The 22,726-nt window shown below is 40.5% G+C and overlaps 1 protein-coding gene across 3 annotated transcripts; it reads right to left on the bottom strand.

Annotated features, from left to right (window-relative positions):
• Window positions 1-1,138: 1,138 nt before the first annotated feature.
• Window positions 1,139-22,608, bottom strand: Psmc6 (proteasome 26S subunit, ATPase 6). 3 transcript variants are annotated; one of them, NM_001100509.3, is given in 14 exon segments: window positions 1,139-2,403; window positions 4,281-4,352; window positions 7,159-7,239; window positions 7,437-7,557; window positions 10,713-10,774; window positions 11,120-11,243; window positions 11,462-11,523; window positions 14,574-14,661; window positions 17,197-17,311; window positions 17,514-17,581; window positions 20,333-20,385; window positions 21,346-21,385; window positions 21,469-21,548; window positions 22,469-22,608. In NM_001100509.3, coding segments are annotated over 14 exon segments (1,212 nt in total). In that variant the 5' UTR covers window positions 22,596-22,608; the 3' UTR covers window positions 1,139-2,284.
• Window positions 22,609-22,726: the final 118 nt, after the last annotated feature.

The following is a 22,726-nucleotide window of genomic DNA, read 5'->3' as shown; positions in this document are numbered from 1 at the left end:
CAGGTGTCAGCGCGCCTCCGCCCTGCCGGTCCGCGAGCGCGCAGACGCGGGGGGAGGGGCTTCCCGCGGGGCGGAGCCGCGGCCGAAGGGAAGGCGAGAGGTCGGGGAAGGCAGTCTGCTGTCGGGCCAGCTAGGCCTTCCCAGACGGGATGGGAATCCCTTCAAAGTGCTCCCCATGACCGACCGCACTCAGAGGAATGCTGCCCAATCCGTAGGAGTTAGTTACAACCAAACAGGAAGAGTTCAGTTTAAATTCATGTTAAACTACGCAAAAAACTTGATACTCTTCACCTTTAAAGTAGAAAGTGGCTTCTTAGGTATAATCCGGGGTGTAACAACTCAAATTATCCAGAAAATTTCAAAATGATTCATAGAAAACGTCATCAGAAATATAAGTGATAGTTTACTTACTAAATTGAACTCAGTACTCTTAAGATTTCTCCGAGTCAAAATTTTCAACATATGATTCTGTGTGAGGAACTTGCGTTGAAGTTAATTTTTAAAAGTTAAGAATATATGGTCTCAGGATCTCACTAGGTAGATCAGGCTGGTCTTTAAACTCTCAAGAGTTCTGGAATTAAACGACTAATGGCCTGGTTTGAAGTTCTGAACAACCCTTTGGTATCACTAAAGGAATTGTTGCTTGGTCTGAACAACCCTTTGGTATCACAAAAGGAATTGTTGCTTGGCTGCAAGGTGTGTATTTTAAGACTTCCTAGAGACCTCAGGACTATTATCAAAAACCATCCTTTAAAAACAAAGTGTAAGGACTATGTGTTTAACTTAGACTTCCTCTTAATTCTTTTCATGTTGTCATGTATATAATGCATGTTCAATATACAGAAGTACAGCTGTTCAATGATTAATTAGCTGGCCAATCAGATGTTCCATGTTCTCTAGTATGACATAAACTATTATATTAGAAATTACAAAAGGCACAGAATACCCTGCTAGTAATTTTTAATTAAAAAATAATCCCATGGCAAGTGCTGTGGTGAATACCTTTAATTCCACCACTCAGGAGACAGAGGCTGGAGAATGTGAGTTGAGGCCAGCCTAAGCCACACAATAAGCTGTCCCAGGCCAGCCAGGGGTACACAGTGAGCCCCTGTCTCAAAATGAAAGGGGACAAGAAGAATTACATACCTAGCCAGATCATTTATATTTATGGTTAGTCCTTTGGTACTTATGAAATTGAAGTTTGGTATCTTTATTTAAACAAAGCTTTAACTATAAATAATCAAGTTTTAGACATTGACAATTTCCTTATACAACTTTTGATTGCCACATGAAATTAGAATTGTGTATAGATAACAGAACTTTTATTTTGAACATTTCTGACATTCACATTCCATAGAATAGACACTCTCAGCCTGGTATCTACCGGAAGATGGTTATAGCATCTGTTGGTGAGCCTAGGAAATAAATAATACATCTCTAGAAATCATGGATATGTAAAATTATATGTCCACACGGACCTTTCCTGGATCCAGACCTCAAAAGGCAATTACTTTTTGACATAAACCAAATTAACTATGAGCATTACTCCCAGTCATAATCTTTAAGTTATAGCCTAACTGCAGCAGGTACAGAGATTTCTTGGAAGACACAAATGCATGTATGCATTCCATACCCACACTGTATGATATATACAAGAAGACAATTTTGTAGACTCTTTGAATATTGTTTTTTTTTTTTGGTTCTTTTTTTCGGAGCTGGGGACCGAACCCAGGGCCTTGCGCTTCCTAGGCAAGCGCTCTACCACTGAGCTACTACCCCAGCCCCTGAATATTGTTTTAAAATAAAATTCAAAGTCCTATTTTAATTTTCAGTTTCCCAGGCTCTCAAATCATGTACTTACTGATCCAAAAGGTCTAGAATAAATGCTCTTAGAAAAGACAGGAATATATACAGGACAGCTAAAACAGACTTTATTGCTTTTTTTTTTAGGACGAGGAAAACAAGATATGAAATAAGTCATAAGAAATGCTCTCCTCTACTATCTCAACCATTTTGAATGTTGTACAAAATGCTCACAAAGCAAATACGAAAAGCTTCAGCATGTCTTTTGTAAGTTCTGCTGCAGTAAATGCAACATTAACAAACATACAACTTTCTTCTGTACCAGTTTTAAAGGAATTACTGTTACATTGCTTATTATGTTGCTTATACATGTTTATTCACTTTTAATGAGATCATTGCCAATACATACATTATTTTCCTTAACTTTATTTTTACATTAAGCCAATGTCTGTCATGCAGCCACCAAAAACCTTATAGAAAATTACACAGGTTTATAGTCCAGTTTGGACTCTAGCTTCTTGGAGTCAGCCACTTTTCTGACTGCTTTCATGAAGTCTTCCTGAACTACAAAATCATGATCAGCACGAATTGCAAACATACCTGTGGAAAACAAAACAAAATGCTGCTTATTGTATGTGAAATGCAGATCGGCCAGTAAGAAAACTAAGCTGGGAACAGTGGCATACACCCCATAACCTCAGCACTTAGCAGCCTGCAACAGGAGGACCGCAAGTTCAAGACCAGCTTAGGCAGTATGTCAAGACCTGATCTCAAAGGAAAAGGTGAAAGAAAGAAAACTAGGTAATCTTATCTCTGCGGAGAAAATGTGAAGAAGTATACATTCACTACTTCATTTTCCCAAGTAGAGTGGGCATCATTTTTGAAATGAAGCAGATAACAATTATCTGAATATGTTTCTTATATATTTGGTTGTGAGCCTAGCCTTTAACGGCTGAGCCATCTCTCCAGCCCTTGGCTGATGTCTCTCTTTTTTTTTTTTTTTTTGAGCTGAGGACTGAACCCAGGGCCTTGCGCTTGCTAGGCAAGCGCACTACCACTGAGCTAAATCCCCAACCTCCTGATGTCTCTTAATAGCATATGCAGCAACTCCCCAAAGAGAAAAAAGTATGAACCAGGATATTCGTCACCCAGGGGAACAGGTGAGATGTTTGCTTACCAGATGCAAGGTCTTGGGTCTGAGCCCCGCAATGCAGAACTAAACAACAACTTCCAGTCACTTTAATGATTACCTGTCACTAAGCAAGGTTTGCGGTTGGGGATACAGCTGTTAGTGGAGGGCGGCCTAGACTACAAACACTGCTTCAATCATCTGTACTGCATGTGAGCCTATAATCCTAGCACGTGAGGCAGGATAATCACTATACACTGTATATTTCAAAAAATTAGAAAAAAGGGTTCTAGATGTTTTCACAGTTAAGGTATGGTTACATGTTTAAGGAGACAGGTAAGTTTAATCTGATTTATAATATATACATGCATAAAAATGTATGGTCCCATTAATGTGCAATTTCCATCAAAGTTCTTCAATGTGAGAAAAATAAGGCATCTACTAAAATTTGACAGCATCAGTTTTTAAAATCACAGCACTGCTTTTTGACTTTGGCTTTTCCCAAAAGTCATCCTTGATATTAATGTGGTCTGATAGATTTTGGAATGTGATAAACTGCCCTTGATACTTCAAGTCATATGTTAGCTGATTTATTAACAATGAAATAGTAATTACAAAGACGACTGCAGACATGCCTTGGGTCTGAATATTCTGAATGAAAACTAAATGACTTCAGCTGGGTAGTATTTCAAAGTCACTTGTTACCAAAAATAAAACTAGTAACATGAAATCTAGAACTGCATTTAAAAACTTCATTTTAGGGGTTGGGGATTTAGCTCAGTGGTAGAGCGCTTGCCTAGGAAGCGCAAGGCCCTGGGTTCGGTCCCCAGCTCCGAAAAAAAGAACAACAACAAAAAAAAAAAACAAAAAACAAAAAACCAAAGTTCATTTTAAACAAATCCCAGGACCTCAGACTTTTAGAGTAACTCTTTCAAACACTGGTTCCATGGATCTGGTCCACTCTCTTTCTAGCCACAGTCCTGTCATTAGGATGTACGACACGCCTGTGGGCATCTGGAAGTCCTTCAGAGATCACACCCTCAAGGGCTGACTTCACTGGGGACCCGGGGAGGGTGGTGGTGGTGTGGACCTGGTAAACCAGTGCTCTAGGCTTGCACGGTCAGCCACACAAGCCTCAAAGGCGTTCTATATGTGTCCCTAAGGTCCTTCATGAGACATCAAAACCAACTACTACAGTGGCACAGCCTCCTTATGCTGCTCCATTCTACTTCCTGAAATCAGGTCTCTAATGCAAAACAAAAGATAAAATCCTGACGAGGTGCAGCTCTGCTCTTAGATAAACTGAGAACACTGTTATTGGTGGTAAAAATACATGGTTCATTCTCACCTGCTTCAGTACAAACATTTCTCAGGTCTGCTCCATTAAAGCCATCTGAAAGCTTTACAATGGCTTCATAATCTGTTTAGGAAAAAATAGCAGAAATCAACAAGTTAATAATCAAGATTCAACATTGATTTGGCCACAGAGAAAATGTAAACTTTGATCAGCATTACCTGTGCTACTATTTTAACATTAACTAAAACTAAGCACGCTGCAAAGTAAACTGGAATCAAGGAGACATACTTTTGAATTTTTTTTTTCTTTTCTTTTTTTCAGAGCTGGGGACCGAACCCAGGGTCTTGCGCTTGCTAAGCAAGCGCTCTACCACTGAGCTAAATCCCCAACCCCTACTTTTAAATTTTTAACCAAAAATGTTAGAAAAATTTGGAGCTGCCTGCTTTTAAGCTGTAAAAAAGCTAGAGTAAGTGCAAAGCTGTGACTCATTAAACCTGCTGCACCCTGCAACCAGCCCCAAGAGCCAGGAAAGAGAAGCTCCAAGTCAGGTATGCAACACAGGCCTTGGACCCACGCGTAAACGGCATTCGCTCTGGATGAGGCATAAGGTTAGTGGCTACAGTAGGAGGGAGAGACACTCTCTTCAGTGGTGTAGCCACAGGAAAAGGCTCCATTCTCCTCTAAGCATCCATACTTAGTCTCACTGGGTCAGGGTCTGGAGGGATGGCTGTTCCTCCACAGGACCTGAGTTTGAGTCGCTGTACCCGCATGGTGCCTAACCAGTATCTTTAACTCCAGTTCCTCGGCTCCAACTCTCTCTCCTGGTTTCAAGGAGTACCAGGCACCCACTTGGTACAGACATACATACAGGCAAATACTCACACATACAAAATAAGCATGGACATAAAATAATAAAATCACATTAAAATAAACCACAAAACTCGCTCGGTGGCAAAATGAAATAGATGAAATGAGAAAGAGCTCAGATGTGAAGAGGAAGGAATCAGGTGCATGAGAGGGAGACAAAAGAAATGGGGTGAATACGACCAAAATGGCATAATGAAACTCGGTATTATTTATAGTGTATTCTAACAAAAATTCTGAGGACTGGGGGTACATATGGCTCAATGGTAGAGTACAGGCCATGCATTTCTAAAGTCCTGAGTTCAATTACTGCACCATGAAATAAAAAAGTCAAGCAACAAAAACAAAATAATCTGGGGGCTGGTGAGATGGCTCAGCAGTTAAAAGCGCTTGCTGCACTTGCAGAGGACTGGGGTTTGGTTCCAGACCCACGGATGGCTCACAACTTGAGACACATGTGGTGCAGACATTCACTTTGGCTCATACAAATACATATAAAATATCTAAGTACATGAGAGAGCAGTAAGTGGAGTGCATTTTAGTCATAGAAGTCAAATGTAAAATATATTAAAGGTAGATGCAATTTTATCAAAACAGAACCTTTAAATGATATAGCAAGTATTTATGAGCTTTCTGATTTCTCTGCAAATGCAAGCTGTATGGTGTATGGGGTCTGGAGTAAGAACAGTGAACTCTCACAAAATGGACGTGGCTTGAAGACTGTGCTAGTTTTGCATCTGACAGAGATACGACTATGGAACACCTCAGTCAGCAACACAGACCCAGTCAGCCTCTATTTGACAGGACTCCTTGGTCAGCACTTAATCACGTTCATGTCACTCGCCTTCTAAGAGCAGGGATTCCCGAGGATAGCACAGTTATCTAGCACCTAGGAGAGCTCAGTATTTGTTAGAGGATACTTAGAACCTAGCAACTTTTGTTCAGATCAATCTTTGGAGTTTAAAATCCTCCTAGGAACAATGAAATGAATGACAACAGTCAACCACGTGTAGCTATTTAGAACCATCAAGTTCTACAGGGTTTTCCTTTGTTGTTGTTTTATTTGAGACAGGGTCTTGCTAACCTCAAATTCTCAGAGCTCCTCCTGCTTTTGCCTCCAGAGAGGTAGGACTGAAATTCTTGTTTTGGTGGTAATGGTAATTGAACTCAGGACCTCAAGCACTCTAGACAAGCAATCTGTCACCGTGCACCATTCCAGCCCATTCTAAAGCTGTCCAGCAATTTTACTAGAGTCCTCTAGCACAGAAGTCAACAAGCATTTTGTGTAAAAGGAGAAAAAAGCAGGCTTTCTGTCCTGTGAGAACTACTTCATGTACTGTGGTGGTGGGAAAGCAGCCATAATGTTATGTAAATGGATGATACAGATGAGCCACTACAAAACATTCTTACAAAAGAAAGCAGCCAAGTAGAATTCAACTTAAAAGCCGTGTTTCACTACAATTCAGCTCAATTACATATGCATGTTATATTTTAGAATTTTATTTTAAACTTCTCTATTTATTTTAGTTTTTTGAGACAGAATTTCTCTGTGCAGTCCTGGCTGTCCTGGAACTTACTTTGTAGACCAGGCTGGCCTTTAACTCAAAAGATTGCCTGTGTCTGCCTTTTGATTTCAGGCACCACCACCTCCTAGCTAAACATTTATTTTTATGTGTTTTGCCTACATCTTTGTATGTGCACCATGTGCATGCAGTGACCTCTGAGGACAGAAGAAGGTTATGGATCTCTTCAGACTAGAGATATAGCTGGTTATGAGCTGCCATGTGGGTTCTGGGAAATAAACCCAGAACCTCTAGTTAAGCAGTCAGAGCTCTTAACTTCTGAGCCGTCTCCCAGCACACACATCTAACAGTTTTATATTTCTTCTGCTGCCCTCCAATTTGTAAGAATATTTCCCATCGTCACACTTTATTCTTCTGAGAAGACGAAAGCATTCAGAAGAGACCATAAACTCCTAGGCTACCTGGAAACCTGTCAGGAGCAGCATCCTGTTGTGCTGTGTTGTACCCAACATAGACTCGAATAAAACACTCTACTTTCTTACCTATTTCACCATGCTTTGTAATAGGACCAGCGTGGATTTTCAATATATCTAATCTTGCTTGTTCATTTGGTAAATCAATATCTGAAAATAGAAATAAATATTTTGTACTCCAGTTGATAGTTTAATTTAGAGTGGAAGGAGTTTGGGTAAAAAGAAGAAATTGGGGGCTGGGGATTTAGCTCAGTGGTAGAGCGCTTGCCTAGGAAGCGCAAGGCCCTGGGTTCGGTCCCCAACTCCGAAAAAAAGAACCAAAAAAAAAAAAAAAGAGTGTAACTCACGTATTTTTCTATCTAATCTTCCTGGGCGCAGCAAAGCAGGATCCAGTGTATCTGGTCTGTTTGTAGCCATGATCATTTTAACTCTATGAAGAGTGTCAAATCCATCCATTTGATTTAGTAACTAAATAAAAAATTATAGAGACAGACTTTACCAAACACATGCATGTTTGTGCACATATACACAAAGTTTAATAACACAAAATCACTAAAAGATAACTAGCTAACTGGTACCTGCTAGCTGATGACATTACCAGTTATAATGAATACACTAATAATTACGTTACTCTAAAATACCTCTCATAGTTTTGGCTTTTAAGACAGGGTCTCATGTACCCTAGGCTAGCTGCAAATTTACTATATAGCTAAAGATGACCCTGGACTCGTGGTTTTCCTAAGTCTACCTGAAGATTGCTGGATTACAGTCTTCGGACATCTAAACTGGTGTATTTGGAGCCTGAACTGAACCCAGAGCTTCACGCACACTAGCCAAAAACTCTACCAAACGTTACTACCAGGTACCCAATCTAAAGTTCCTAAGACTTTTTTTGTTTTTCCAAGGCAGGGTTTCTCTGAGTAACAACTCTGGCTATCCTGGAACACTCTTTGTAGACCAGGTTGGCTTCAAACTCACAGATATCCTCCTGTCCTTGCCTCCTGAGTGCTGGGATTAAAGGCATGCAGCAGCACTACCCGACTTTTTTATTGTTTAGTTATTTATTTTACGTACATTGGTGATTTAGTTGCACGCATGTCTGTGTGAGTGTAGGATACTCTGGCACAGAGCTACAGACAAGTTGTGAGCCGTCATATGGGTGTGGGGATTGAACTGAGTCCTCTGGAAGAGCAGCCAGTGCTCTAAACTGCTGAGCCATCTCTGCAGCCCCTTGTCTGTTGGTTTTGTTTAATGTTCATTGGTGTTTTATGTATATGTATATCTGTGTGAGGCTGTCACAAGCCCTGGAACTGGAGTTAAGAGATAGCTGTTAACTGCCATGTGGGTGCTGGGAATTGAAACTGCGTTCTTTGGAAGAGTAGTCAGTGCTCTCCTAACTGCTGAGCTACTTCTCCAGCCAAAGACTTTATCTTTTAAAATACTGTATACTGAGACAGTCCTAAGTTTATGGTCAGACTGAACTACATAGAAGCTAGTCAGCGCTATACAGAAAACAGCCTGTCTAAAAATACAAAACTACTCATCCTCTGCTCAGGTCTGTATAATTTGTAAAAAACTGATTTTCAAAGGCTACAACAACAAAAATTAAAACCCAGTGACCTGTGCTATCTAATTTCCATCAGGTACCCTCTTTACTTCATCAACTCTGCTCCATCATTAAACTATTTTACTATGTTAGGGTCAGACTCCATCAGGAAACAAAGGGCTGAGAGTAGAGGGGCCTGGGATCATCTGGACAGGAGAAGCAGTGTAGTCAGGACCTCACAGCAGCTGTGACTACCTGCCCAAGGTCAAGGGCAGGCAATGATTCCCCGCACAATTGGTGGGCTTCTGAGGAGTTAATGATTGATGACTGCTGGGAAACAGGGACCGATTTTTCTTCAAGGGTATGACCCTCAGTAGGTTGCCCACTCAAGCAGGAAACACTAATTGGACTCGGTGAATTATTAAAAGGAAAGGACACGAAGGCAGGGTAGTGCTGGGGATGTTGAGGAATGAGTGAGGAGGTGGGATAGATATGAAGACACACTGTGTATATATACATATGTATGTATGTATGTATGTATGTATGTATGTATGTATGTATATATGTATGTATGTATGAAATTGTCAAAGAGGGCTGGAGAGATGGCTCAGTGGTTAAGAGCACTGACTGCTCTTCCAGAGGTCCTGAGTTCAATTCCCAGCAACCACATGGTGGCTCACAACCATCTGTAATGAGATCTGATGCCCTCTTCTGGTGTGTCTGAAGACAGCTACAGTGTACTTACATATAAATAAATAAATAAATAAATAAATAAATAAATAAATAAATAAATAGAAATTGTCAAAGAATAAAAAATCTTCTTTTTTCTTTTTTTCAGAGCTGGGGATGAAAATATTTAATATTTCTCTAAATTTCTATTTTAGCTGTCACAGTCTTAGCAATAAAGATCAAAGATTGGTTTTCAGAGCAGCCACAAACATAATACAACTCATTTACTGATGAAAATCTTACCTTCACCAAACCAGCATAGTCGAATGCTTAACAATATAATTTGTACATCCGATAGCTGATCTATTTAAAAACTATAGAATCTATAGTATAATTTTACCAAACAGAATTTTATATATCTCTTTTTTAGTATCCACTTTTTCATTTTACCTCTTTATATGGTAACATTAAAACTATATACATTTGGGGTTGGGGATTTAGCTCAGCGGTAGAGCGCTTGCCTAGCGAGCGCAAGGTCCTGGGTTTGGTCCCCAGCTCCAAAAAAAAGAAAAGAAAAAACAAAAAAAACTATATACATTTAGATGAAACCATATGTTTTTTTTTCTTTTTCTTTTTCCAGAGCTGGGGATCGAACCCAGGGAACTTGTGTTTGCTAGGCAAGCGCTCTACCACTGAGCTAAATCCCCAACCCCGAAACCATATATTTTATATTTACAGCACTTAAGTTTAAACATAATGTATTCTCCTTACTCATCATTTCTTTATGGCAAAAACACTGTATTCTCTTACAGTCCTGAAATATACCTTAAATGACTTTTACAACGATACACCGGTACCTAACAGACAATACATTGCTTGTTCCTGTGTATCTGGTATCCACTGACCAACCTTTTCCAGTCATTTCCTGTTTTTCAGAGAGTCACTTCCTTCTCTTGTGTATGTGTGTAAATATAATATGCATGTGTGGGGTCCTCTGGAGGCTACCAGCAGAAGGACACTGTGTCCTGCTCTGCCTCTCTGACTTACTCCCTGGAAATGGAGGCTCTCACTGAACCGGAAGCCCCATTAGCAATAAGCAAGTCTAAGCATCTCTCGTCTCTACCCTCATGATGCTGGCGTTAGAGATGCACAACTGCCAGGCATCGTTTTCAGGTGAGTGCTAGGACTTTACCTCAGGCCATCATATTTGCAAAGCAATCGCTCTTACCCACTGAGCCATCTTCCCAAACCACACACGAATAATTTTTCTTATTAGGGTGTATGGTACAGGAATGTGGTCATTCCTGGCAACATTTCAAACACTTTCACCTTCAAATATGCAAAATTTAGTTTTTCATATTAATATATGAAAAGTGTTTCTTTATAAATCCTCTTTACAAAATATTACCTCCATTAAAGTTCTCTGAATCTCTCTGTCAGCTGATGTTCCCTCAGAAAACCGACGACCACCTAAAGTTATAAATTTGGAAATATACAGACATTATTCTTTTGTTCTGTGCCCATCATTCAATAAAACAGAATGTAATAGTAGCCAGTGTTAAAAACACTAAGTAAAAATTAAATAGTAAGAGTTACACTGAGTTTGGAATCGTTCTCATTCTGCAATGCTCACGGTTAGTCACTAAAACCGGCCACGTTCTCGAACCTTTGAACAGTCCTATAGGCAGGTGGCACTTGCTATGCTGCCTACTTGAGACAAGTCATAGCTACTGGTCAGGCAGGAGGCTCTTTCAGTTTTTAAACAATTTCTAACAAAAAGCATTCAAGATAAAATTGAAAAGGGTTTGTTCTTACCAATAGCATCTATTTCATCCATAAAAATGATGCATGGCTGGTGGTCCCTGGCATAATTAAACATTTCTCTAATCAAACGAGCGCTTTCCCCAATGTACTTGTCTACAATAGAGCTTGACACAACCTGTTTAAAGAAAAGTGTAATACAAATTAGACAAGGCAAATAAATTTTACTTAAAAAGAAATAAAAGGGGGTTGGGGATTTGGCTCAGTGGTAGAGCGCTTGCCTAGCAACCGCAAGGCCCTGGGTTCGGTCCCCAGCTCCGGAAAAAAAACAAAAAACAAAACAAAAACAAAAAAAAACAAAACAAAACAAAAAAGAAATAAAAGAACTCCCCTTACCTTTAGGAAGTTGCAGTCCAGCTGGCTGGCGACAGCTCGTGCCAAGAGTGTTTTCCCAGTGCCTAGAAAAATCAAATGAGGTGAGGTTCAAAGCAGAACCGTTTTTTAAAGCCTTTCAACAACTCTTGGAGCTGGGAAGATGGCTCAGTACTTAAAAATGCTTGCTGCTTTTCTCAAGGACAAGAGTTCAGTCAGCCTCTAACACCTCTTAAGGCAGCTCATAATTTCCTGTAACTCTGTTACAGGTGACCTAACACCCTTTCTCTTCTGGCCTCCATGGGCACAAACCGACATATGACGTTCACCTACACAGATACAGTAAACACATAATCAACAACATAATCCTATTGGTAGTGAATTTTCTAAAACTGAAGCTAAATCCTGCATAGAATTTTTATTTAAAAATTCTAAAGTAATTTACTTGCAATATTAAGTTTTCAACTTTAAATATCTCTCCTGATTTACATTGTCAAATAACTATAACATTAAAAATTTGACATTGGTGTATGTATATATTATAGAATGATTAAAACACGCTAATTTACATATCTATTAATTCCTATGTTTATTACTTTGTAGTGAAAACAAAGTCTTCTTTCACCAATTGGAAATACCTAATTCACCAAGAGTTAACTTTTTGGCTTTTTCTGTGAACTCAACCTACCTTTCTTCCCTCAGCCCCTCTTAAACAAACCATTCTCCGTAAGTTCACTTTTCTAAACTCCCCACACAAGTGGGACCATGTGGTATTTGTCTTTGTGTGCACGCTCACTTCACTTAGTATCATCATACAGGATTCATCTGTGCTGACACAAATGACAGCAGTTACTTCTTTCCATGGTTGGTTACTTACTCAACCCTATTCTACTGTGCACATATACCCCATTTTCTTATCCTTTCATAAGTTGATGGATACTAAGATTTTCTTATCTTGGCCATTGTGAATAGCTCTACAATAAACATGGAGATGCCAACATCACTTCAACATACTGATCTTAGCTGCCTTGCATGCATACATATACATACATACATACACACACACACACCCTCAATTGCTAAGGTATACAGTACTTTTATTTTTAATTTTCTGAAGAACCCCATACTGTTCTCTAAAATGGCTGTATCAATTTACTCTTATCAGCAATGTAGTTTCTCTTCTCTCCATCTTTGCCAATGCCTGGTTTTGTTACACTCATTTACTCTTCTCTTGGTAAGAGCCATTCTAATAGGTGTGAAACAGTATCTCATCTTGTAATATTAAGCATAGTGAATATAGAACTTTAGAAATAAAAAGTTATTCTTACACTATGGGCTATGCATATTGAACAAACCTTTTAAAAATTATTTACTTCTGTATCTGGGTGTTTTGTCTACATTCACCCAGAAGAGGGCATGGGATCCCTGGGGACTATAGTTATGCATGGTTGTGAGCCACTGTGTAGGTGCTGCAAACTGAACTCATGACCTCTATAAGAGAAGCCAGTGCTCTTAACTGCTGAGCCATGTCTCTAGCTCTTGAACAGATCTTTTAACTGAATATGGCCTCTTTAGCATCAATCATTAGTTATTTGGAAACCAGAGGGTCAGTGAGTTATGCAATTTCTTTAAATATTAACATTTTCCACTATATAATATTCAAAATCATCTACTGGTATCACTATATATCTCATTAGGAAAGTCTTCTAGAATTAACACACTAAAACTGTCAAATTCGCTGGGTCTACTAAGCATTTTCAAATGTTCTAATTTTCGGGCTGCAAGGATGACTCAGCAGTTAGGAGCAATACCTGCTCTTCCAAAGGACCCAAGTTCAATTCCCAGCAACCACATGGCACCTCCTGACGATCTGCAACTCTAGTAGTATGAGGGGACCTGACACACTCTTCAGGCTTCTGTGGGCACCAAATGTGTACGTGGTACACACACACATGTAGGTATGTCAACTTGATACAAGCTAGAGTCATTTGATGAGGAGGAGACTCAACTGAGAAAATGCCCCCAACTGGACTTGCCCATAGGCAAGCCTGTGGTGCATTTTCTTCATTAGTGACTGATGTGGGAGGGTCTAGCCTATTGCTGGAGGTACCAGCCTTGGTCTGGTGGTATTATAAGAAAGCAGGCTAAGTTTAGACATGAAGAGAAAGACAGTAAGTAGCACACCCCCATGGCCTCTATATCAGCTCCTGCCTTCAGATTCCTCCTCTGAGTTCCTTCCTTGACTTTCTTCAGCAATGGGATGTGACATGAGAGCTGAAAGTTGAAATAAACCCTTTCTTCTCTGAGATGTTTATGGTCACAACCTTCAGCACAGCTATGGAAACCCTAACTAAGACACACATTCATAAAAATAAGTTGATTTTACTTGCTGTCTCAAATTTATGGTTACTAACAGTTTGTGCTACTTACTTCACTCGTTCTAGAAAACTGTAAGCTAAACAACCAACTGCTCGGCTGAATAACTAAATGTCACCAGTGAGCACCAATCTCAGTCACCACAGACCGCACACTGTCCTCTCCAGTAAAAGCTCTCCCATGCAAAGCCTCTCACTCAAATCACTACATGAAGGCTTCGCCTGAACACACTGTACTTTTCGGCATGCGATCGTACAGGAGTACTTTCTGTACTTTTCCCCATTTCATTACAAAAACATTTTAATGAAATCTATCATTTTATCCCTTCACTAGCAGCATTCAAAGCAAAACTGGCATTTTTGCTGACACTGTAAGTATGTGGTGGTCAAGAACAGTGACCGCCGGCATTGCTGATGCCAGTGTTGAGCAACTCTAGCACGATGCCTTTGTACCATCGACAGATGCCGACACACAGAAAGAGCCAAATACTACATTAGTCTGGTGCCAGTAGCTCTGACCTTGCAGCTCCATCAACGTGTCTCAGGACATCCATCTCTATGAGGTCAAGGACTACGCTGTACAGAATGACATGGACGGTGACAAGGCACAGAAGGACTCCACACGCCCGACGGAAGAGCAGGTGCCAGCCTGTACTCGCTACAGAGTGGAGACTGGAGCCGCCTGTGTCAAATTCCTATCTTACTACTTTAGTTCCTTCATCTAGTCCTTGTCTGAAGGGTAGAGATAATTTGATACCAACCTGGTGGTCCATAGAGCAAACAGCCTTTTGGAGGTATTATTCCTACACGCTGGAATAATTCTGGATTTGTAAGAGGTAATTCTATTACCTAGAAAAGAAGTTGCATGTTTCTTAAACAGTAAAAAATCTTCAATATATTTTAAAATATTTAAAGTCTGATAATCCCATGTTATAATCTGAGAGAACTACACTTTCATGCTATACAGAAAGACCTAAATACTATTGTCTTTATTTCAGATGGAAATCTCTCTTTTTCAAAAAGATTTATTTATTTATTAAATATAAGTACACTGTAGTTTCCTTCAGACACACCAGAAGAGGGCATCAGGTCCCACTACAGATGGTTGTGAGCCACCATGTGGTTGCTGGGAATTGAACTCAGGACCTCTGGAAGAGCAGTCAGTGCTCTTAACCACTGAGTCATCTCTCCAGCCTGGAAATCTCTTAAAACCAAAAATTAAAAAAGTAGTGGTTGTTTTAGCAAGCTGCATATTATATTATACACACATATATACTACGTAAAATGTATTATAATGGCATATTAAAAATCTGTACATTTATATCAGGAGCACATTTCACCTCAATAAAAATTACAGTATAAAGAAATCGGAGAAGCTGGGCCCAGTGGCATACATCTGCAATCCACGCTACTCAGAAGGCCAATGAGGGGTGAGAGCAAGCTCTGGTCCAGAGTAGGTAATTTACCAAGACGTGTCTCAAAAGATACTGGAAAAGAACTCAAGGGCAGCTCAGGAATGGCGCACTTGCCTACATATGTGAAGTCCTAAGTTGAATTCCCAGCATTACAAAATGATCATATCAGCAAAGAATAAAAAGGTCTATAATAATTTACAAAATACAATGCAAAACAGTCATGAAACAAGGAATGTTTCTGACATCATAATTGGTCACTAACACATAAGACATAAAATTTCCCCTGTTGGCACAATATCACAGCCTTGAAGAAATAGTTCTATTTCTACTCTAATTCACGAGGGGTGGGGGGGTGGGGGCTGGCCATACACTCAGTTGGTAGAGTGCTTGCTCACCTTCCGTGCCCTAGGCCCTGGGTCTATCTCCAGCACTGCTAAGAGTGTGGCAACGACTGCCTACAGCTGCAGCACTAGGGAGGTGAGAGTGGGAGGCCAGAAGCTCAAAGTACCTTTCAGATATGCATTGAACTTAAGGCCTGAGATAGATGAGATACTGTGGTCTCAGAGGAGGAGAAAAGAAAAAGGAGGAAGAAAAGGAGGAAGAGGATCTGGCCATCCAATTTATTTACAGTACCAATGACTTGGGATACAGCTGTGTGATATAAAGCCATAAAGCATGATTATTATAAACAAAAATGTAAAAACCAAATCCACCAAAATTCTAAAATATCTAAGGATAAAGAGTGTGTGTGTATGTGTGTGTGCGTGTCCTACTCCTTGGCAGATGGGATGCAGCCAAGTACTGTGGGAGACCAGTCTCATGAGAACACCCCTTTTCCTTCTCTTACCTCTCACTAACTCGAGCATCACTATAGACTTTAATTTCATAATCAGCCAGTGCTTCCTTATACACTGCCAAGAAAAATTTGGTTTCACAATCATCTGGAATGCTTGTGCCCTACCCCAATCTCCAAACAACTTTCAAATTTTTTAAAATTTATCATTATTCTGTGTGCAAATGTATGTATGTGTTCTTATGTGTGTCTGTGTCCACAAGCGTGTGCTAATGCACTTGTGTATGAAGGGGAGGAAGCGCACTTGTGGGCAACAGAAGACAACTTTACAGAGTCAGTTCTTCTGTCCTCTTTCCCTGTGTCCCAGGGATCAAAGCCAGGTCATCTAGGCTTGTGTGGCAAGCACTTTTACTGGCTAAGCCATCTTAACAGCCCGAGGAGTTTGTACTTTAATAATGGTTTCAAAAAGTTTAATGAGCGGAGGTCTAAGAATTATGAACCACCATGGACTGACTACCCATCCAAGAACTACTCCCAACCCTTCACACTCATCCCTAAATACTTAGGCTGGCCTCAGGAAAAATAAATCTGTAAGACAAAATAACTTCCAGGTCATAAGACAAGGCAATCCTAATCTAATTCACCACTTGAAAGTTTATAAACTTCTATAGCTAGTATTTTCTTAAGGAGCAACAAATAGTTTGAAAAAAGATAAAAACATTTAGGGCCAAGGCAGCACAGTTTCTATTGTACTGAACGTTAACATCGCTAGCTTTAGGGAAGCCATAGAGCATGCTGCCAACATGCATCTAATTGGCCTAAGCACACTGAAGACAGCTGGAACCATAAATGGCGAAGGCACTAGGCAGCCCCATTTCTTCACTTTCCCCTACATTCTTTTTTGGCCACAAACAGGTGATTTTCCTAACACCAAACATCTCCAATATAACCAGCAGCAATGCTCCTTACAGCTAGAAACTCACTGCTATTCTCAACAGAGTTATGAATATATTAACACAAAGAAGGTACTACTAAGCCAAAAACAAAAAAACCAAAATACCAACCAAACAGTAACAACAACGAAACCCCCAAATGTAATTTTACACCCTGTTGCTACCTTCAGACATCCTAAAATCAACAGGGCAATAGTCTGAGATCAGAGAATGCAACACCCACCTCTCTTAATTCCCGAATCTGTTCTGACAGGCCTCCAATCTCAGAATAAGATACATTTCCAGGATCCTCATGAGACATGTTATAAACCAATGGATCCACCTCTCTCGGCAGATACCTAGGATGAAAAGAATCAGAAACTTCTCTTTGAAAAGACTTCCTCGTAGTTTATAGATCATGCAAGCATCTATAAGTACCTTCTAAAGACGTTAAACTTAATAGGTAAGGAGTAGTGAAATCTTTGATGATCCCACAAATCCTGTCCTCTATAGAAACTCCCCTCTGTGAAATGGAATGCAACTAAACAATGAGAAACCCACCTCATGATGGTTAGGGTGGTCATATCCAAAGCAACTCTGGTTCCTGGCTTCAGCTTACTTTTATCAAGCTGGTTTCATAAAACAAAAGATGGTACATGAACATTTAGAAAGGGAAGGCTACGTTAACAAGAGCTTAATATTCAGAATTTTTTTAATTATATAAAAGTAACAAATATCACATTATAAACTCCCTGTCAATAGAACTTTAAAAAAAAAGCCCTTAGTGAACATTTTGGGAAAAAGAAAGGAAAATGGCTTGCAAGTGTATCTATTAAATATATTTTGAACACCTCCTAGAAGGAAAAATGTATACATAATCCTACGAGATAAGGGAACAGGTTTTCATTAACGTACTAAGGAATACCAGCCTGTGTGCTACCATACACCTCTGATCCCTCAATTAGGAGGCAGAGGCAGGCAGATCTCTGAGTTTAAGACCAGTCAGGTCTACAAATTGAATTCCGGGATAACCAGGGCTACACAAAGAAACCCTGTCTTTGAAAACAAAATCCATACTAAGGAATATAAAAGACACAGCAAATAAAAACTCACTGCTGTGCCCTTATACACAACAGTACTCATACTGTGTACACCAGGTTGGATAATCACTACATACTTAAGCATGTTGACTCCCTTGGTTACAACTAGAGTCTATTCTGCAGATACACTGAAGAGATACTGAAGGTCTCACTTGTCAGAAATAAGTTACCTTCCACTAGTTTCAAAATTGTTTGCCATGGGGTTGAGGATTTAGCTCAGTAGTAGAGTGCTTGCCTAGCAAACGCAAGGCCCTGGGTTCAGTCCCCAGCTCCGAAAAAAAGAAAAAAAATTGTTTTCCATTATATTTTTAGATTTTTAACTACCTTGTATAGAACTCTACAATGAGCTACAAATTGAGGAGATTGTGCTCATTAAAATAGAAATGGTCTAGAAAGTTACTGATAACAACCTTGATTAAAACAATTCAAACTGTTGCCAGACCAAGAGTGGGCTTTCCTCTCAGCAGTGTTTTTGGTGCTTGCCAAGCATTTTTAGAGAAAAACCATAACTACATTAAGCGTTGTGTAAGGGTGGTTGCATTGGTAAGGGATTTCCCTTGCAAGGCCCACCAGTATCTTCCAGACACTACATAATACATTTGGACAACGGTGGCGATCATGGACAGTCCAGTCGTAGATGCATCGTCAAGGTGATGTGGCTGTTGGGGGTTAGAAGGCTGAGAAGTGACTGGGCAAGCACAAAATGACACTGGGAGAGGTTGGTGTTACCTTAGTCATTTCAAAGTAAAGTAAGGGGTAAGGAAATTGCTCAGTTCTGTTTTCAAGAGGGAGGACCTGAGCTCATCTCTCTCACTTCTATAAAAAGCCAGGTGTGGCTACTAGTGCCAGCTAGACCAACACTGGTAGATGGGGATAGACAGATCCCAAGATCACTGGCCAGCTAGCCTAGCCAAGACTTCCAGGTCTATCAGACCCTGTCTCAAAGCGATAACAATGAGAATGATATCCTGCTCTGGCCTTCCTATAGGTGCATTACACAATCATTCATACACACACACACACACACACACACACACACACACACACACACACACAAAGTAAAAATAGGCAAAACACTAAATGCATTTTTAAAAAGATCTTATAAGCAAAGTACTTGAAGAGATAAATCAATAGAAGATCTTTCAAAACATTATCTTAGAAATGCCAAATTTTGGCATCCAGAGGACCTTAAAGGCATGCAAAAGCTGACTGAGACATAACAAAAATCCACTTTCATCAGTAGGGATTGAACCAGGGTGTCTCACATGCTCTGATACTGAGCTGCACACCCCACCCGAGGCCTGTCACACCTTATCAATCTTTATTTTTATGTATACGGGTATCTTGTCTGCTGTGTTAAGATGCAGGTGGCTGTAGAGACTAGAAGAGGACACCAGATCCCTTAGGAATGGAGTTACAGATGGTTGTGAGCCCTTGTGTGAGTGCTGGGAATTGAACCCAGATCCTCTGGAAGAGCTCCCTGTGCTCTTAACTGCTGAGCCACTCTCCAGCTCCTGGGCTTCTGGGATTCGATAACTAGAAAAATACCTACTTCTATGCTGAAATCCTAAGCTTTAGTCTTGATGTTAGATATTATTCTAGAGTCATGCTCTATCAGTGTTTGAAAACCTGAACTTGGCATAATGGCAGATACATGTCCCAGCACTCAGGAGGCTGAGGTACCAGCATTGTTAGTTTAAAGCCACTATGGGCTACACAGCAAGATCCAGTTGCCAAAAATAAAACCAACAATGAAAACTTAAACTCAATACGGCAAATACTCTCAGGAAAAGTCCTTCAGTAAATGGTTAAGACGCTTCCTAAAGACTAGAATGATACATAAACCGCAGATGCTACTGATTCATTCTAAACTCCTTACTGACATTGTAAGTCTACAAATGAAATTCAGAGGCACTTCAACTTGCCCATTCTGGTCTAAATGTCTAAAACCAACTACTGTAGAGTCTGTAAGTAATGATTTTGAATGTTTAAATGTAAAACATGGACAACTGATACCCTTTTCAAGGAAGACATCATACTAAAGCATTTTTTTTCCTAGTTCTAAAATGATCTGATTTCTAAGTACAGATATCTGACTAGGGCAATATGTGAAACAGTAGGGACTAAGAAATTCCGGATTTTGCTAGTCATTTGCTGTGTCTAACGAAGCACTCAGGGGAGTTATGGGCACAATGCCTCACCCACCTATCTCAAGAATTAGGTAACTTACACAAAAGTGTTTTTCTCAGTTACAAAGCGTATACAGACAGAAGGCATTACCTGCCGACGACAGCCTACGACGTATCTTGGTCCGTTTGTTGCTTTAACAATGACTGGAAGAAGAACAATTGAAAAAGTTAGAAAATGGGGTTGGGGATTTAGCTCAGTGGTAGAGCGCTTGCCTAGCAAGCACAAGGCCCTGGGTTCGGTCCCCAGCTCCAAAAAAAAGAAAAGAAAAAAAAGTTAGAAAACAAATACATCTATGGTGAGTGTAGTTTTACTTCTGACCTCCAAGAACAGTAAATACAAAATTTAGCTTATGTAAAAGACCAACTCCTTGTATTGTTGTTACTAAAATACTAGGCACTTCAGTGCTATCCTGATAGCTTAATAAATAAAGGCACTTACACCCAAGCCCATTGATCTGACTAAAGCCAAGCCTTGGGTCCTAGCTTACATGGCGGAAGGAAAAAACTAACTCCCACAAATTGTCCTTTGATCTCCACAGTTATGCACATGCACATGAATGCACACACATATGCATACACATGTGTGCATAGGGACAGAGGAACACACACACACAAATAATAAATGCAGTAAGAATTAAAATAGCCTTTCATAATGGCACACATGCCTAAAATCCTGGCACTAGAAAGCAAAGGCAGGCAGATCTCTTTGTGAGTTCAAGGCCAGCCTAGTCCCCATAGGAAGCTGCATCCAGAGCTACATAGTAGTTAGTACCTGGCCTCGAAAATCAAAATAAAATGGGCATTTCAAAAGTTGAGAAGGTAAAATAAATAAATAAATAAATCTTTTTTAAAAAGGGGGGCTGGAGAGATGATGGCTCAGTGGTTAAGAGCACTGACTACTCTTCCAGAGGTCCTGAGTTCAATTCCCAGCAACCACATGGTGGCTCACAACCATCTATAATGAGATCTGATGCCCTCTTCTGATGTGTCTGAAGACAGCGACAGTGTACTCACATACATAAAATAAATAAATAAATCTTTAAGAGTTGAGAAGGAACTGGGGCTTTTTGTTTTTTTAACTAATTAGTAAGTCAATCCACTTACACTTTTCTTCTGTTAACTGTTTAAGCACTTCGCCTACAATCTGAAAAAGAAAAAAGGTGCATTATCTCTTGCCAGTAGTTTAAAAAAATGGCAAAACACTTTCAAGCTGTATCTATCACCCACCTGTCCAACACTTTGTAGTGCCTTCAGATCATTTTCAGACTTTTCATACTGCTTGGTAAGTTCTTTTAATTGTTCCCTTACTGAAATAATAAAACGTTGACACTTTAAATTAAAACAATAACTGCATTAAAATTTTTTACTTAGGTCTCTTTTACCTTCTGTAGGTTTCATACCCACAGTATCAAACCACGAAAAAAGAATTTGCAGTTTGTTAATGGACAAGTGGCATGTTTTAAAAGGAAACGTAACAGAGAAAGTACCATATATCTATTTTCTTGGAATGAAATACTTGAGCAGAGGCATTTTTAAGTTACATTCTTAACAGATAGTGATAGTCCTGCCACTTTCAGATTTGCTACAAAACTAAATGATAATTGGTGAATCAAGCCTCCCATAGCTACACTACCTGGCTTACTCTCTGGTTGTCGATATAAATAAAGCCAACCAACGCAATTCTTCACCGAATCATAGGCTGCGGTATTCTCTCGTTTAATTAAATTACGCAGGCTTTTCAAAACGCAAATGCTCAAGGTGTACGGAAACTTGGCACTTAGTATGAATCCCGAGGAAAGACGAGAAGGGTTATCACAACCACTGCGTCCTCTCTACTCCAAGTGCAAGCCTCCTCCAAGAGTCCCACATCCTGCTGGAGCTTCTTTGGCTCAAAAGTCCTCCCGTCCCCAGGTCCCGAGACTCCAACCCTGCCTTCCTTGCACCTGGGATATGTCCCCAGCCCACCTGTTCCTCACTCCTCTAATCCTCCCCTTCCCTTCCACCTCGGAACTGTGGCTGTTCCCTATGCCACCGGACTGGGGCTGGGGCCATACCCACGGCCGAGGCGGTGCTGCACCCCAGCACGGGGCGGGATGACAAAGCGCCTCGTCCCTGGACTCAGGCCTTCCCAAGCCGGGCGCTCTGTTTTCGGGCTCTGCCGAAGCCTCCACTCTATCAGAGACGGAAGCCGGTCCAGGCACTAGAGAGTGTGTCAAGGCTCACTCACGCTCCTTAAGACGGCCGTCAATCTCCTTGTGTTCTAGCAGCTTCTTGCGGTAGTCCTGAAGCGCCTTATCTCTAGGGTCCGCCATGATGAGAAGCCGTCGCTCATAGGGGATGCCGGGAAGGGCCATAGCAGCCCGGGCGGGGGAGGGGGCGGGGCGAGGGCGCAGAGGCGGCCTGGGGCGGGATCGTGGCTGGCTCCGCCCCTTCCGGCTGGCCCGCCTCTCGCTCCCGGAGCCTGAGTATCTTGAGTCACCTAGAG

The sequence above is a fragment of the Rattus norvegicus genome, chromosome 15 (genome assembly GCF_021556685.1).
Source record: "Rattus norvegicus strain SHRSP/BbbUtx chromosome 15, alternate assembly SHRSP_T2T, whole genome shotgun sequence".
NCBI lineage: Eukaryota > Metazoa > Chordata > Mammalia > Rodentia > Muridae > Rattus > Rattus norvegicus.
The sequence above is the reverse complement of the archived record's forward strand: the minus strand, read 5'-3'. Positions and strand labels throughout refer to the sequence as shown.